At 41.3% G+C, this 15,771-nt stretch overlaps 1 protein-coding gene across 1 annotated transcript in view; it reads right to left on the minus strand.

Moving 5' to 3' along the window:
• Window positions 1–15,771, minus strand: part of TTYH2 (tweety family member 2) — a 78,745-nt gene that overhangs the window by 13,803 nt on the left and 49,171 nt on the right. Inside the window, exons 5-13 of the mRNA XM_029284020.1 lie at window positions 13,934–14,029; window positions 12,550–12,622; window positions 11,512–11,581; window positions 10,144–10,199; window positions 9,349–9,441; window positions 7,716–7,808; window positions 7,473–7,615; window positions 6,292–6,477; window positions 2,876–2,954 (exon numbers count right to left, since the gene is read on the minus strand). Of these exons, the coding sequence (XP_029139853.1) occupies window positions 2,876–2,954; window positions 6,292–6,477; window positions 7,473–7,615; window positions 7,716–7,808; window positions 9,349–9,441; window positions 10,144–10,199; window positions 11,512–11,581; window positions 12,550–12,622; window positions 13,934–14,029 (889 nt within the window). The remainder of the gene's footprint in view (window positions 1–2,875; window positions 2,955–6,291; window positions 6,478–7,472; window positions 7,616–7,715; window positions 7,809–9,348; window positions 9,442–10,143; window positions 10,200–11,511; window positions 11,582–12,549; window positions 12,623–13,933; window positions 14,030–15,771) is intronic.

The raw sequence follows: 15,771 nt of genomic DNA on the forward strand, positions 1-15,771 counted from the left end.
TTCTCCAGGCGGTGAGAAGGGTTGGGACAGAAATTTGGCAACACCAGTTCCTGAGATCGATGAAAACCTGTATTAACCTTGGGGATAAATGTTGGGTCCAATCTGAGGACTACCCTGTCCTCATGGAACATACAGAGATCCTTCCTGACAGATAGGGCGGCCAGCTCAGAAATTCTCCTGGCCGATGTAATGGCCACCAAAAAAGCAACCTTCAAGGTAAGGAAATGTAAGGAACATGAACCTAAAGGTTCAAATGGAGAAGAGGTTAACGCCCGTAGCACAAAAGGTAAATCCCAGGACGGGTAACGGTGAGTCGTAGGAGGACCCGTATTTGCAGCACCCTTCAGGAAGGCACCAATCGCTGGATGGTGAGCGAGGGATTCCTGATTCTCACAAGAGAGGACAGTTGACAATGCCGCAACCTGTCTACGCAAGGTGCTCACCGACAACCCTCTATTAAGACCCTCCAGTAAATATTCCAATATGTTCGGAATAGTAACGGAAAGGGGAGAGAGATCCCTTGAGTTGCACCAAGAGCAGAAATTTCTCCAGGTGACATCATAAATCCTGTTAGTTGAAGGCCTTCTAGAAGCCTGGATTACAGATATTACCCCCGAGGAATATGATAAACTAGCTAGACCCTCCTGCTCAAGTGCCAGGCGGCTAGTTGGACCCACTGAGGGTCCGGGTGTTTGAGATTCCCCTGACTTAGGGCTACTCGGTCCGGAGGGATTCTCCACGGAGGAGAGAGCGAGAGATCCACCAGATCCGCAAACCACGGCCGACGTGGCCAGAATGGGGCAATCAGTATTACCTCCGCTTGTTCCTGTAGGAGCTTGCGAATGGTCGCTGGGAGCAGTGGGAGAGGAGGAAAGGCATAGAGTACGCCCCTGGGCCAGGGACTCCGAAGGGCATCTGTCCCTTCCGCCCCTTCCGATCTGAACCTGGAAAAGAACCTTGGGATCTGCGCGTTTGCCGGGGAAGCAAAGAGGTCTAGGACTGGCTGCCCGAACCTGAGGGCTGCCTCCCTGAACAGGAATGGATCTAGCTTCCATTCTGAATGGTCTATGGTGGCCCTGCTCAGGGAGTCCGCTTGTAGATTGTCCACCCCCGAGATGTGATCCGCTTGGATGGATTTCAGATTGGTTTCCGCCCAGAGACCCAATGCCATGGCCTCCTGCATGAGGGACCAAGAGTGGGTCCCTCCCTATTTGTTTATGTGCGCCTTGGCCGTAATGTTGTCCGTCAGGACCAGTATGTGTCTCCCTTTTACCAGGGGAGAGAATTCCCGAAGAGCCAGGTGTACTGCTCTCAGCTCTAACCAATTTATGTTGTGGGTCAGATCTGACCGTGACCACCGACCCTGGGCGAGGTGATTGTGGATATGAGCCCCCCAGCCGAATAGGCTGGCGTCTGCTAAGCTTGACTAAGACAAAAAACTGGGGAAGACACACCCAGAGAGAGGCGTGGCAAGAGTTTTTTTCTTGTCTTAGTCTGCTAGGCAGGATTGCATAATTAACCCATCCTGTGGACTCTACACCACCATCTGCTGGAGAAACACCCCATCCCTCCCAAGATATTTTATAAATGCAAGCACCTTAAAAGGCAATATAGCTGCAAAACAGTTAACTGAAAAACAAAGCAAGCATTGCAGGCAAGATTTCCCCAAAAAATAAAAATCTTATGCTAAACAAAAAAAGTGATATGCATTATAACAACTATATTTGAAGAAAAACATTTTATAAAAGTAGGATAAGGTGGGAAGAAAATTAAAAAAAAAATACCCACTCATTTGCTAATTGAACAGAAACTTGCAATTCTTGCCTCCAGAAACAAGGAAAATGTTAAAGATGCAGGGGAAAGCCAATCTGATCTAGCGCAGGAGTCTTCAAACTTGGCCCTTTTATGACTTGTGGACTTCAATTCCCAGAATTCCTCAGCCAGACATGCTGGCTGAGGAATTCTGGGAGTTGAAGTCCACAAGTCATAAAAGGGCCAAGTTTGAAGACCCCTGATCTAGTGGTTAAGGGACAAGGTTAGAAACCAAGAACCAGACTGTGAATTCTAGTCCTGTTTCAAACATGAAAGTCGGCTGGGTAAGTTCTGGCCACTTACACTCTCTCTCTCCCAATCCACTTCACAGGGTTGTTGTTATGGGAAAAATAGGAGGAGGAAGGAGTATTAGCTACAGTATATTTGTTGCCTTGAGTGATTTATAAAAATAATAAAGGTGGGATTAAAAAAAATGTAAAAAACCCCAACTGAAATATAGAAACTGCATAACATGCACTGTGTAACCCACACAATCACGCAAGCTATAGAAACAACAGCCAAAGTCTGCCGATGTGACAAGAATTGCAGCACAGCCTCGCACAACAGTTTGCCTGAGTGACTAGCAGCCAAATAGCAATGCAATGTAATTCAACACAATGCAACACAATGTTTTCTACGCTTTTGCTATAGAGCTGCCTGAAGCTAGCCAGAAGGATGCCATCTCAGTGGGAGATACATTCTAAATTGTGAGCAGAATTGATATAGCCAAAACAACTGCGGGAACAACAACAACAAAAAGCTAGCTTCCAGAAAGCAGGGCTCCTGCAGCAGTTTTCACCTTCAGATAGCAGTCTAGATTCTGGATTGTCGTTCTGAAAAGCCTGCATTTAAATCATATACTAACTGTTTTTTCATCTCTAACATCAGGGGAAAAAAAATCCCATAAACTGGTGTTTCGTATTTTCTGACAAAAGCCAGACGGTTTTTCATCCCACTTTTAAAGAAAATGTGTTTATTAAATTGAACAGGAGTGTTAGTAAAAAGCAGGGGTGAAATAAAGGGTTTGTTATAAAAATGGTTTAGCCTCCGAAGCCCACCATACCGTGGGGGGAGGTGATCCTCTTCCAATCAGGGGGACGTTTTCATACCGTGGATTCCCACCAAAGAGCACAGCTTGGTTCCTGCAGGTAAAGAGGAGTGAGATCAGGAGGACAATCTATTAAAAGGAAATCTGTTATGGGCTAAGAAATATTCCTGACATTCTCGCAGAAGCAGGGGATCCTTGTTGAAGGCAAACATTTGTGGGAGTGGGGGGGAAAATGGGAGTGTGGATACGCAGGCCGTTATTTACGTTCGTGTCTGTGTCGGAAGCACCTATGGTGCTTCCATGTTGAAACGATCAGCCAGTGACATCACTGTTGCCTGGGGAACATCCAATTGGGGGTTCTTTTATGTCCCCATTAATGTGTCCTGCAAATTGGTAGATAGCTATCTACTTGTGATTATATGCTTTCGAACTGCTAGGTCGGCAAGAGCTGGAGCGAATGACGGGAGCTCATCCCGTCACGCAGCAGCACTTGGGTCTCGAGCCATTTATTCATTTTGCACCTTGCAGCACCGTGAAGATGGCTTAGAGGGGGAATCAGCAAGCATTCATCAATTCCCTGATCAATCCTTTTTGCCTTGGTACTCTCCAGATGCATTAGTTCGGAACGTCCATCATCTCCTGTTAAATACTCAGAGAGGCAGCTGGCTGAGGAAAATACGAATTTTATTCCCAATGCATCTGAAGAATGCCTGATTGGGGGAAGCTACACCAGCCTTCATTAGCTGTCTCCTTGATCTGTGAAATATGGTGGGGAAGGAATTCATTCTGGAACGAACTCCTCTACATTCACCGAGCGAAGAACTGAGCCTTGAGAATAACAGCAAAGGACATGTGTACCCTTTTTCTTTTATGTGCAATGGGTGTGAGAGGATGGGCATCCAGCAAAAGTCACTCAGGGACAGGCAAGAGGAACAGTAGTTAACATTCTGTCCATCTCAACCCTAGCAATGCTCCAACTTTATTTTACAATACCCTCCAAAAAAGAAGGGTGATGGGAGAATGTGGTGACGGCTGGTTGCTTATCAATTCAAGGTTTAATGCAGCCTTTCCTAAATGTTCTTTAGACACGTGGGCCTCCATTCCCATTATTCTCAGATGGCAAGGACTTTGGACAGGTAACCAAGTTGACTAGGTGAAAGGCTGACAACTCAGCAGTTGCACTGATCTGTGGAACCGCAGATGGGTGTGAACATAGTGCTGGATATTCATGGGGCTATGTTTCCAGGGGAGGACCAACTTTTCTGCAAGTCTTCTTTATGTGGCAAAATTTATATGCCTGTAAAAATCTCTTGATACTCTGCTCAGGTAGTTTTTAGGTAGCATTGTTTCCTTATGAGGATTTACTATAACGTATCTGAAAGAACAGTTCTGAGTAAGCCTCCATTTTTAACCAGTATCTGGAATCAGCAACTAGGGTATGCTTCTGAGGTCACAATTAGGAAAAAAAATCATTCAGCAAAGAAATCACACAATCTCTCTGTCTTCCTACCTAAATTGGAGTCATAAAAGTGGGCAGCACAATACTCCCTTCCTCAACTCTATGACTGGGCAGAAAAGAGACAACTTGTTTGATTGCTCCTTAGCAGAAGCACTTTTCATTTCTAAAATTTTGCAGCAAACGGTTCAGAGAGCTGAAGGGGGGGGGGAAGACCAGATGGTTTCCACTAGTTATGAAAACAGAAATGGGAAATCTACTTCCTGCCATTTTGGATGGACTTTCTCCTCCAACGGACCTTTTCCATTGTTAAACCTTGCTTAAATTCAGTAGGCAATTCAAGGTTAACACCATCTCCCTGAAGGAAACACTAACAACTTATGAGGGTACTGGAGATATGGGTTCAACAGCTGCCTGAAATCCAAAGTAGGAATAAGTTGTACACAATACACATCTGCATAGTCACAGATGGAATATGATACCATCTCCAGAACTTCTCCACTATGCTCTTTTCTGGTGGGCGCTGAATCTTTTCAATGGCTAGAGAATCTGTATGGGAGCTAAAAAGTTACTAGATTTTCACACAAATCTTGGCAGTAGCCATGTATATCTTCTCATGCACAGATGAAAAATAAAGACTCACTCGAGTCAAAATAAATTCTTAATGAATTTATGTACATATTTTGCTTGATCAAAATATGGAAATGATTGTCGCTGTCTTTAAGATTTAATTTCTAGCCTAGCCTGCAGCCTTCAGATTTCTTAATAATCTCCCATCCAAGGCCTAAGCAGCTCTGAGAATGCTTAACTTTTTTGACATCAAACATTCCCCTGATTTTTATTTTTATTGCTATCCATTATTACCTTCCAAGCCAAGCCAAGTCATAGACAGGAGCAAAGAGGAAGTACCATGTACACTTGTAGATGAGCTGAGAATTTTGGGTTACAAAATACACCCCCAGAATTGGGTTCAGCTTATCTGCAGATCAGCCTGTCATGGCCTTAAAATCATAGTTTTATAAATGCTGACATAACAATTTCAATTTTCTGTCCACTGCTGTGATTAAAAATTCAAGGATTAACTTATCCATGGGTGACGATGGATACCATTTTTCATGGTATTTGGTTGAAATTTCAAGGGTGTTGGCTTATCTGCAATTATAAACAATAAATGGGCAAGACTTCCTCCATCAAAAGGCAGCACATTTTCCAACCAATCGACCAATAAATATATTTAAACAAAGATCTTTCCATAAAAGGGCATGCAACTGTACATGACAACTCAACAAAAACCTCCCCCATGTTAAATTAAAGTATCACACCATAGCAACTAACAAATAATAAAAGATGCAAAAAGTAGGACAACAGCTTGTTTCACACATCTTCTCTAGGGATATTTTAAGAGCTGCATCTAGACTTTATTTTTAAAAACGTTTTCTCCCACATACAGTTCAAAAGTATGGTTTCTCAGGTTTTTCATCTTTAAGGCTGTCTTCTTTCAATAAGAAGGCAATTGTTAGAGTTTGAAGACCTAGCAGCTGTACAAAGCTGGATTTTGCGTTTTCTGGCTGGGATATCAAGATTACGGAGGACATGGGTTGACAGCTATTAGACTGGTAAAATGCGGAAATATAATGGTTTTCAGAGAAAGATGGAATGATGGAAGCAAAGGCAAAAAGCAGCACAAACCTGAGCAGGGCCAGATGGTACCAGAGTATAGTAAGTTAAGGTGGAGAACATCAAATAGCAGAAGCTATCTCTGTTGCCACCTTGAAAACCTCAAAGGAGAGGATATGGGCCAATTATTAATATTTGCCTTTTAATTAAGTTTTAATCTGTAGTTTTGATATTTTGTATTTTTATCTGGTTGTTAGCCGCCCTGAGTCCGCAAGGAGAAGGGTGGGATATAAATATAAATAATAAATAAATAAATAAATAAACTGCTGCCTCTTCTACTAATTTCATGCATACTTACATATACTCAGACACTGGTGCATTGGAGATGGTCTGGGCAGGAGGCTGAAGGCTTGTCTGACTGCCCAGGCTGCTACTGTAGCTACAGAAACTACGGAGTTGCCCACGATTGGGATTGTGGGCAGCAATACGTCGAGCCTGTGGGTTGAAGGGGTCCTCTTCATCTATGTCATCGTAATCCCGATCTCTAGAAGGAAAAAAACAACCCGGTCCATCTTAGAAACGAAAGCAAAATCTGAAAGCATGGAATGGTTGTGGATGAAGTGGCAAATGAGAAGATGTAACACTCATTCCTGGAAGGATTGTGTATTTCAATTGCTTAAGCTTTCCCTTAATTTTAGGGTTTCTCTTGTAATGTTAGCAGAGACCAGGAAAGAAACCATAGTATCTTAAAAAAGAGACCCTTTTTTAGTTTGTTCCATTGCTGAAAACCCAACCCTACGGGACAGTTCACATATTAATCAAGAGACAGGAAAAACAACAACCACAAAAAAAAAACAAAAAACCCAGAAAGAACTAATTGTGCTGCCTTCACCACTTTTAGATAATGGAAGAAGAATGAACTTACAGAAGTTGTCCAAAAATTGATGTTTTGACCATCAGGAATTTATTATTTATTAAATTTATATGCCACCCATCTCACTCTTGGGAACTTAAACCTGAGTAATGCGAGAGAATGCCTATATGTGATGCTAGATAATAGGGAGGGTATTATTTTGTTGCATTTTTCTCTCTCTTACATGAATTGTCTGACTCTCTTCTCCTCTTGCTGCTCTTTCCACCCTCCCTCAGCAAATTAAGGGTCGAATATGAGAAACCCAGAAAGACAGGAGAGGTTACTATTCAACAACCGATGCATGCATTCTGTTAAGTGACATTTAAGTGGCCATAATATTACTAAATAACCTTATGCTATGCTATTTAGTCTATATCTCCTACTGCAGTCTCTGGAATGCTTCTGTAAGTTCTTCAACATGCATAGCTCTTAACGAGGACAGGACAATAGGAAGATCAGCTCACCACTCTGCAATTTTATTGAAGGAGGGATCAGACTGATGTTCTAGTTGTTGTAGAAAAATCACCCATTTTTTATTTTATTCATCCCTTTTTCAAAATGTCCCTCTATCGTTGACAAGGTTATTTTGACTCTGTGGTATCCCTGGGAAACTTATTCCGTTTTACCTGCTAGCTAAATGTTTCCAGGCTCGAGGCATGGCACATATGATGATGGAGAAGGATACAGCAGCCATCAGAGAGAAGAGGGTGAGGTAGAGCAAGCCTTCCACCCCATCGTAGCAGATCCCAACCAAGGCATCCAGGTAATCCTTTCGTGAAAGGAAGGAGAGAAAATAAGAAAAGAAGCATCTTGCTAATGTGTTACCAACACTTTTGTCCCCAAAGCACAGTGTGCCTTATGCTGCTTACCTTGTGAAGGCCCCTGCAGTCCAGCATGGCAGTCAGCTGGTGGAGATTGATTTCAGAGTAGTTCAATAACTTCTGTATATCAAGCAGGTCTTTCTGCAGCAAGGGCAAAAGCCATCAGAGAAGGAGCATATATTCTATTGGAAAAGGAACAGTGTTCACCATATCCAGAATGAATGTCCAGCAATCACTGTGAATAGATACCTACTGTATTGCTGTCGTAGTCTATCCTTCCCGGCTGGCATACACAGTACCGCCTCTCTGATTTTATCTTGCGATATCAAATTGGGCTGAGAGATGGTGAATGGCCCAGTGACTTTTTGGCCTGACTGCAAATTGGAACTGTTGCCCTTCTGATCTTAACAATTATTACCCAACATTGGTTTTACAGAAACAGGGATAACATTAGAGCTATAGTGGTTTTACAAAGCCTCATGAAAAAGAAAAGGGCTCCTTCCCTTGGTACTTCTATTTGTTATTACCAGGGATTCTCTCTCATTTGATTAAACATTAAAATAAAGGAAAACAGAACTACCTTATTGTTCACCTATGGGCAATAGATATACACAGAAAGTCATCTCACTTATGCATGGAGGCATCGCTTGATTTCAGATACTGTTGCTAAAGTTCCATATGGAAGCTCAAAGGGATGCATGTCCAAGCCCATGGAGCTGGCAAAACTGAGGAAGCAAGGACAATCTAATTTTCAGAAAGGTATTTGTAATGTTAGTCTGAGATAGTTTTTTTTTTAAAAAAAAAACCTGTCAGGCACAGTTATAATAAGTTATTACTTTGGCGTCCCTTTGAAACACTTTCTTCTCACAACTTTCGCATCTGGACCATGTAGCCTCTTCTCAGATTAAACCAATGGCTTCATCCCTTGCTCACAATCTCTCACAATGCCCTAGGACATCTTTCTCAGATGCCTGAGGAGCCCATGGGGACAGACCCACCTACCCTCTGAAGCCAATATCACACTACATTTCACGTGGCAGACAAAATGTGACCATGCAGATGTTGTTGAACTCCAACTGTCATAAGCCTTTTTTATGGTTTGCAGGTAGCTCACCCATGTTATAGAGAACACTGAATGACATTTCCTGTCAAAACGTTTGTTAGGCAACTAGCTTTTTTATCTAGCTCAAGAAGACTTTGAAATTTCATCTACATCTGACATATACAAATAGAGTTCCCAATTGCTTAATCTTTCCTGTTCATATAAAATTTCACTCCATCTGTTAAAATGGCTTCCAGTCACTACAGTACTTTGCCCAATTCTCTGGATGTGTCGGGACCAAAGCTCATAGAATTACCGTCTGGAGACACCAAGTCAGTGACGACTATGAATTACAGGGGATCCTAGACTTGTTCCTCTGCTACTGTATAGCCATGGCACCTGTGTCCTGCCAACCATAAACCATGGTGTTTTTTTCCTGCTGTTTGTCTTCCAGTAGCTCATAAGAATATTCAACACGTCCCTGGTCAAATAAGTGCCTATATTTTCATATTTTGTCTTCGTCAAATATTGTTTCTGAAAACAGCAAGTGTGACCCACTTCTAAATGTACGTAACCCAGAAGCTTCCATCAAAGAGCCATGTCTGCTTCCATAGGAAAAGACAACACTATGCAACTTACTTTGGCTGTTGGGAAAAAAGGCACTGCAAACTGCACAAGACCCTGAATCTGGATCTGCATAGTTGTGAGAGAACGCTGGTAAATAGTCAGGGCCTACAAATAAAGAACACATCATGCAAGGTATCAGCCATTTTTTTCTACATAAATCTTAACTTGCAGTACAGGTAATCCTTGACTTACAATTCCAATTGAGCCCAACATTTCCATTGCTAAGTGAGACAATTGTTACGTGAATTTTGCCTCATTTTACATTTTTTCTTGCTATTAAGTGGATCACTGCAGCTGTTAAATTAGTAACATTGCTTAAAGTGAACCTGGCTTCCCCAATGACTTTGCTTGTCAAAAGGTTGCAAAAGGTGATCACATGACCCTGGGAGCTTGCAACCATCAATAAATACATGCCAGAGTCTGAATTTTGATCATTTGACCACAGGATTCTGCAATGGTCGTTAAGTGTGAAAAACCGTCATAAGTCACTTTTTTCATTGCTGTTGTAACTTCGAACAGTCACTAAATGAATAGTTATAAGTCAAGGACTTCCTGTAAACAAATTAAATACTATCCCCTTTCAACATCTAAGAGTCAGATTGTTGGGGGCAATAAGCAAATAATGCTTCTAGATTGTAAACAGCCCAGAGAGTGCTGTAAAATACTACGGTATATAAGCCTAAATACTATTGTTATTGGAGAGTAAACCTCACCAATTTCCCTGTCACTGAAAGCAATAACAAGCCAGCTTTCTCTTTTCACAGCTATTGGGTGATCCTTTGCCAACAAATGCAAGCAAGTTCTTACCTGTTGAAAGGGGTTGGTCAGACTTTGTCTACAATACAGATAGTATTGTACGATTTCTACAAAAGCAAAGTGCAAAGGGAAGAGAGTCATTGGTTAAAGTAAGACACATTTAGCAGCTTCTAAACCACACTAGGATAGCACTGCTCAGCACATAGTACCAGACAGCACAGCACTATATAGATCGTCTCAGTTTACAAGACTGGCATTGTGTAATATATGCTAATAGAAACAATGCTGCAGAAAAAAAATTGTGTCTAAAGGTTTTGCCAGACTTTTGACATGAGCAGAATGAGTGGCAACATTCACGCATATCTATTTTCATGTGCTGCATAAAACACAGCCTGCCATGAATTAATTTGCAGAAACTTCTGCTTTTATTGATGATCAAGCTATATCTTATACCATGTCTCATAAATGCTGCCTATTAGCATAAAAGCAACAGCCAAGGATAACTAATAAATGATTGGTTCACCAACTCTCTATCCTTATTTAGCCCTTACTCACTTGTTGATTCTTCCAAACCAATGTCCCCTCCTAATCTGAAATTCTGCTTTAGTACGTTAAGAGACACAGCAAATGCCAAGGATAATTAGCAAATGGTCACGTCACATAATCTTCTATCCCTACTAAACTTACTTAACCTTTCCTCTCCTGCCGATCCTTCAAAACAAGTTCGAACAACCCCTAAGCTATGGTTCTACCTTAATAAAAGGAAATAAAATGAAATCTGAGTCCCTAGCTTATGAGAAAAATCTCAGAACTTTGGCAAATATTAACAAAGGGGAGATTTTGGCACAGGTTCTATAGCCAGGAGTATTCTCTTATTGCCTCTGTTCACTCGATATGTTAAACTTGTTTGGGAAAGATAATTTAATAAAGAAGCAGAGTGGAGTAGTTTTTGCCTCAAACAGCTATGGGACCCTTGTGGGGTAAATTAACTCTGATTGGCCAGTATTCTCATAAGATGCCAGTTAATAGACTGTTAAGGTTAAACCAGAAGACCTCCAAGGTCCCTTCTAACTTTTTGATTCTATGATCTTTCCATGCTACCAAATCAGAAGTTTAGAAGGGCCCAACAAAAGACGCCTCTCTAGGATCTACTTGTGTGCTCCTTATTTTTTTTTTAACCCTTCTATACACAGTCACAAAGTAGTTTGGAAAAGCACAATCAGGATTCTGAGCACTTTCCACATAAATATTCACATTATCCCTCTGTACAAGTGTGCTACCTTAAATCTCTAGATTTTGTATACTGATCTTTATCTATGCAGGGCTGGGTCTGAAGCTTACATCAGTCTTATTTCTCTTCATTCAATTTTCACTTAAGGGTTTGTCCTCCTCAAATGATGGCAAAAGCAATATTTTTACCTGCACTGAGGTCACTTTTTGTCATATTCACAATGAATTCATCTGGGGACACGCAAAAGTCACTGGTACCCTGTAAGAAGCAAAAAATTATTTATTTATTTATTTATTTTGTGTACTTTTTATTACAGGTTTTTTTTAAAGAAGATAAAATTAATGTTTTTAAAAAGGAAGTTGTTATCATTACTAGAAGTTATACTTAAGGAGGTTAATGCTGGAGGCTTAAGAAATCGTTTCTACATATTCTATCATTGGCAAGTGAATCGATATACACAGGCAGAAAGTGCATATGAATTTAAGATATTAAGGCTTACTATGAATATACATTTGTTTTAAATTTTATTTTTCCACTTTGAATATGTACACCAATTATATCAGTATGAAAACAATGCACAAAAAAATCAAGAAGAGCTGTTCATAAAAGTAGACTTCTCAAGATAACAAGGAAACCAGAGCACTAAGGAGGCTGTAATAATAGATGGAATTTACTTTCTGATACTCCGATCTGACAAAAAATTAGACTAACCAAAGTTTGTAAATAGCGGAAAGCAAATTGTTTAATTCCTTCTGGCTCCCCTTGAAATCTTGGCAAAAATGCCACTCCCTTACAAGTAGAGCATTTTATGAGATTGGCCATGCTGAAGGTACATGGCAAATTAATTTTCCTCTGCCTGACGCAAAGCAGTCAGGCTAACAAGCAAAACACCTTCAAGGTGACTTCTGCTCATTTTAAATAACCAGTCTCCTTGTTGTTCAAAATTCCTCCTGCTAAGTGTGTGTTGTGTTATGAGAAGGTAGGATTCTGGAAACACAAAGACAGGAAAGACTGCAGGAAGCAAGGCAAGGAGGAGCAAAACACACCTCCCCAAGTGAACAGGCCTTTAGCTGTCAGAAAGTTGGAAAGAAGAGTTGGGCAGTCTCCGGTGGGTCAGTGAGACTGGGACCCAGGGAATCACAGTAAACTTAGTGCACCAAGCCCTTAAAACAACCGCAGCTCGACACTGAAGAGAAAGAAAGCTTGAGTTCAAATGTTGGGCTTACCACTGCTGCTGAAACATCTGCTGCAAAGGAAGCCCAGCTGAGACAAAGTGTGAAAAGTCCACAGCACAGCATCCTATGTGGCAAAAAATAAACAACCAAGAGTCAAAAGGGGGATTCAGAAAGGTAACAGCATCAGTGACACCTGTGCACCATCAGTCTGAGTGCTGTAACAGGATAGAGGCTTACATTGTTATTGTTCTTGCTCCTATAACATCTTCTAGGGCAAGTCTTGATTATGCCTATTACAGAGGTGCAGAACACAGCCAGATGCATCAGGGAAGGGGGGGGGATATTGCCTATAAACCAAATGGGGCAGGTGGGAACTAAATTTAATCACCTGGAATCCAGTTCCAATTAATCTGTCTGCACAAACTGATAAAAAGTATGATTGTCCTGGATATTTTGATCCAGATTACAGCTTACAATCTTACTAAAATCTCTGTCTCTCTCTCTCTCTCTCTCTCTCTCTCTGTCTCTCTCTCTCTCTCTCTCACACACACACACACACACGGAGGGGGGTGCTGCAGTGGAAATGATATGCTTAAAATCAATGCTAGAACAGATCCAAGAAACCAGTTTCCTCTAACTTACAATTCTGGTAACTTCATTCATATTAAATTTGTGTGCTTTTCCAGCCTGTATGGAACCAGCAAAGTGCATATGGAGGGAAGGAGACGTAACATAAGAATTTTTTTCAAACACAAGAAGACATATTAGTTTTTGCTGGCTTGGGCTGGCTATATGCTAGAACAGCTGTGCCATAAAAGAAAGCAGCTGTCTATGGCAAGACTATCAATCCCTATTGAAAACTATCATTCTGTCCATTTATTTCATTGTACCTGCATGTTCTAGTGCAGTCACTCTAATGCAGGAGTGTCAAACTGCCGGCCCGCGGGCCGGTTTCATCATACTGGAGCCGCGCCCACCCCATTGCCGGCAATGGCGAAAAAGCTCTGATACGTTGCGTGACGTCACAAGTTTGACATGTCTGCTCTAATGCAAAGGAACAGTCATAGGAGGGAAAGAGAAAGCTAGTCTAACATTTCCTATATCACAACTATAGTGCATTCTGGAAACAGTTTCTAAAATTCAGATGGAAAATTGCTGGTTGATATTTTCATCCATAAAGTGTAGTTAGGTAGGGTTGTGATAGGTACAATGGAATGCAATGTAGGAAGAATGGAACTCTTCAATCCCTTCCACAGGAGCATACCAATTCTAAGAACCCTCCCTAAATCCCACAAGGGAGACCTTTGACAGATGGTTTTTCTTCAGAGAGGACTCTCTCTTACTGGACTGCATTAAAGACTTGAGCAACTTGCGCTTGGCGGTGAAAGATACCTTTTCTTCCTGCCTCTCTTGTGGAAAGACCTTGTGTACTCACGTAATAAGCAGACATCTGGAGTGCTTAGTCAGCCCCAGGCAAGCAATAAGGCAAATCACCAAGTCCAGAATGAACAGCAAGAGGTAAGAGAGCCATCTGGAGAAAAAGGGGAAAGAAAGAGAATGCTTGGGTAACTCATAGATCCCTGGAGAAACTTGGCAGGAGGAGGGATGGCAGCATTTAAGCAGGATACTGTTTTTAGGCTTTGGGGACAGCACCTCTGCAGAACCATGGAACAACAACAATATGGCATTTCTACAAATCATCCAAATTTGAGAAGGGCAGCTCCTCCTCTAGAGACTCGACTTGATAGACTGCTGAAACTGAAAGGGAGACATTATCCAAGGGACGTTCAAATGCAAATGGAGACATTTACGGCTAGCAGAATCAAACAGATTTGAGAAGCTAAGACTGCAGTGCAATCACACTTTCCTGGGAATAAGCTATACTTACTTTGAAGCTAGCAGGCAGAGAGTTACTTTGCTTTCAAAATGTCTATGGAGAATCTCAGTCATCCAGGTCCTGGTTGTCCCAAAGATGCTATTTTTCAAAAGGCAACTGGACTTTCTTTGTTTTTCTGAAGAAGCTTCTTGGATGAGAAATGGAATGTCCCAAGGAAAACCAAAGAAAGTCCAGTTGCCTTTTGAGGGGAAAAAAAGCACCTTTGGGTTTCCTTTCAAAATCACAACTGACAAATATTGGGCAGGAGAAACCATATAGCTACTAAACTAATTGTGGAGAACAGGATAAATGAGCTAAGCAAGGAATAAACAGATGGGCAAAGAAGATATGGGGGCTTATGCATTTATCTTATAAGGATTTATTTCTCAAAAAGAACACTTTCAAATGTTCTCATGGTATTCCAAGAGCTGGCCTAATGCAGTTTGCCTGCAGCCCCACCTAGAATGGGACAAATGATGATTATTATTATTTTGCCTCCTACATAAGAGAGGCTCTACCCAAACAACCTGAGGGTCTAGTTCAGGATGTTTTTTCATTTGACATCCATTCAGATGTTTCCGTGAAAACATGGCTTTTACAAGACGTGCATAGAACAATTGAACACACTGTTTTAAACTAGTACTCCATTATATTCTAGAGCTGGTGTGTTACAGAAAAAGGTGATTTTGAGAATCCCTGTTTTTAAATATTTGAGTTATAGCTGTGTTGGAAGTACATGATGACATTTCAGGAATGGGTAATTCATGTAAATTAAACCATTTACATTGGCTAAGAAAATGCAATAGATATTTCTGGATATAATCCTATCTGGCTTGCTAATGTTAAAGTGCCTCCTGGTCAGCAGGGACTCTCCCACCTGTGATATAATGCAGTTTGCACAATGCTCTGTGTGTTTTGTGCTTGCACATGCATGCAACTGCCATATAACCCATGTAGTTCATTCCTGGAGCACATGAACCGGAGTTCTCTTTCTGCATGTTTGCCAAAGGAGGGTTTGTTCCGACCATTGCAGGCACTAATTCTGTTACGGATTAATTCACAGCCAGTGGCTTTCTGCTTCATTAATATTACAGACCAAGAGGAAGAGCAAGATCTGTATTTGTTCTTCTATTTTAATTAGTGGCTGAACTAAACTGGAATCCAATTAAAATTCTTCCACGTGTGGCCAAGAGTTAGTCACAGGCAAGCTGCAGCTTTTGGTGCAACTTCACTACCCCAAGAGAATGCAGAAAAAATAGGATGAGGGGGGAAAAAAAAACACCTTTCAGCATTCAGGACGGTTCTGGCTTCATTTTGCCCTCTGAACAATTTAAATAAGCATGTATATCTATTTAAAATAAATTAGTTTAGTATAGAAATTAGAAGTGCAAATGGAA

Source organism: Protobothrops mucrosquamatus, unplaced genomic scaffold (assembly GCF_001527695.2).
Source record: "Protobothrops mucrosquamatus isolate PMUCROS unplaced genomic scaffold, P.Mucros_1.0 scaffold_99, whole genome shotgun sequence".
In the NCBI taxonomy this organism is placed as follows: domain Eukaryota; kingdom Metazoa; phylum Chordata; class Lepidosauria; order Squamata; family Viperidae; genus Protobothrops; species Protobothrops mucrosquamatus.